Genomic DNA, 2,355 nt, shown 5'->3' on the forward strand with positions numbered 1-2,355 from the left:
CTAGCGGCCTGTTAAGATACTGCAACGGAACTTTCGAGTTTGATATTTCGAGTTCGAGAATTATTTGGCGAAGGTATGGGGTCGTCGAACTCTAGTTTCAATAGCATTAAGTCTGTTATTGTTATATTGTATTGTTGTAAAAAGTTCTTTTTCAAAGCTGGCAAAATTTATAACGTAGGGAAGATATATAGCACAGTTGGTGCACAACATGGCCATTCTCATATCTTTTGTATGAATTGTTTTGTTGATGTAACAAAAAAAATAAAATGTAACAACATATAAAAATACCCCTCGTGCATCAATGACCCAAAAGATGTGCATTCATCAACAACAAAAGTGAAAATAAAATAATACTTAGTAATAGTTAATAATGCTATCTGTTTGAACCACGTTAAATTGTTCCAATGTTAGAAGAATTTTGGGTGTAAAGTGTGCAAAAATTGTAGTATTTGTGGAGAATTGATGAATATTATTCTATGCAATTAAAATGTGGTGATATTTGCTCTGGCTTTGAATTTAAAATCAGAGCGTCTATTCTCTTGCTATGTATGTTTTACCTTTATCACAATCACCAGTTGACTTAAGGTTCTTCAACTTAACAGTGTATTACTTTAATGATCCGTAGCACAATGAAGTATACTTTTACATGCAAACCATCTTACCCTACAAGTAGCAGCTGGTGTAGCTGTTGGGTTTGTGTCGGTGTTATTTCATGCACGGATGTCTTTCCCTGTATCACTTTAGGTTGGTTGTAAGTCCCCTCAAGACTATGAGTCAGCACCTTTCCTGGCAGCTTGTTGGACGTACATCAGCCTCGCTAATCTCATCATGTTCGGCTATCTGAGAGATTTTCTTCGGAGGATCGGACTGGACAAAAATCAGTCTGCCACGGAGAGAAATAAGATGAAGGTCAGAAAAAAAATTCACACAGACTCATTTCATCCAAAATACTGATACATATCTTGCTATCTGTTTTAAATCGGCATAATTATTTAATCTGAATTATTTGATCTGTAATACTAAACTTCGAATACCTCATACCTCCAAGAAATGTATCTTCTGCAAATAACTTACATATGTACGTGATTTATATATGATGACCTTCATCTGACTGAGACAAGTCACAAGTATTAAGTTTCTATCAACTATTATCAAGTGGTTTCCTAATTTTTGTAATGATCATGCAATCAGTCAGTTTTTGACTAACACGCAACAGTAATAATAGGTAGGCAATTCTCATTATTTACTGCTAAAAGTGTTCACTTTTCTGCATGCTTGTTTTGTGCATGTTTTCCGCAGGGATTTGTTCCTTTATACACGTCATTTGAGGGGTTCTTCAGTAGGAATATCTTCAAGCGCGCCATCCACGGTGCCGGCAAACCGATCTGCAGCCCTCCCACGGTAGAGGTGGACGTGTTGGAAAGGACCAGTGACGATGAGAATTGGCACTTCAGGTTCGATACGAGAAAATTATTTGTTGTTTTGCAACTGCATTAATCTTTTAAAACATCTTTTAAAGTTTTCATGAGCGTATGTTTTCTATCATGCTTTTAGAATAGCCACATATGAGATTCTTCTTTCCCTCCAGATTGACAGGAAAGAAGAGGCGATGTATCAACCTTGCCTCCTATAACTACTTGGGGTTTGCGGAAAAGGATGGCCCTTGTGTACACGCCACAGCCCAGGCCTTGCAGCAGTACGGTGTAGGCGTCTGTAGCAGTCGACAGGAACTTGGTAAGTTCCTTCAAAGGAGGCACCTAATAAGCGGACACCTTTAGATTATTGAAAAAATGTGTGAAGACGAGAATGAATACTTGTTTCTGTGGGAGCAATAGGTACAGTAGTGAATCTGAGCCATGTGTTTTCGTACAGTACATCCTACAACTCCTGGGAGACTAAAATTGACAGCTTACTCTAAACAGATCCGTCACTTTGCTGTCAACGAAAAAGACTAGGAAAAAAATTTAAAGCCACCTGCGAAGCTGTTGATGATCATAATTTGTTACAGTTTCGGTGCCAGAGTCACTTAATAAATGTGCTTTTACAACTACAGGGAACTACAATATACACGAGGAGCTGGAGACGACAACAGCCAGGTTTCTGGGCATGGAGGACGCTATCACCTTCGGCATGGGTTTCGCCACCAACTCTATGAACATCCCAGTCCTGATGGGGGGTAAAGTAGGTATCAGTATGCAAACAGAGTAGAGTATAGACTAGCCAAGGTGGTTTTAACTGGCAAAATAGATATATTCTTACAGTTGGAAGTGATGCTAGGAATTTTCAATCCACTGCTTAGAAGATAAAGCACCTGTGTCTACACAACAAAACCTGTTATTACTATAGAGACTATAA

The 2,355-nt window shown here is 38.5% G+C and overlaps 1 protein-coding gene across 1 annotated transcript; it reads left to right on the forward strand.

Annotated features, from left to right (window-relative positions):
• The first annotated feature begins 827 nt into the window (after positions 1–827).
• On the forward strand, positions 828–2,227 carry LOC118423334 (serine palmitoyltransferase 2-like). The gene is made up of 4 exons (XM_035831457.1): positions 828–909; positions 1,300–1,454; positions 1,589–1,734; positions 2,054–2,227. The coding sequence occupies exons 1-4, from the start codon at positions 829–831 to the stop codon at positions 2,206–2,208; spliced, it is 537 nt and encodes a 178-aa protein (XP_035687350.1). The 5' UTR covers position 828; the 3' UTR covers positions 2,209–2,227.
• The last annotated feature ends 128 nt before the right edge of the window (positions 2,228–2,355 follow it).

This window comes from Branchiostoma floridae, chromosome 9 (assembly GCF_000003815.2).
Source record: "Branchiostoma floridae strain S238N-H82 chromosome 9, Bfl_VNyyK, whole genome shotgun sequence".
NCBI lineage: Eukaryota > Metazoa > Chordata > Leptocardii > Amphioxiformes > Branchiostomatidae > Branchiostoma > Branchiostoma floridae.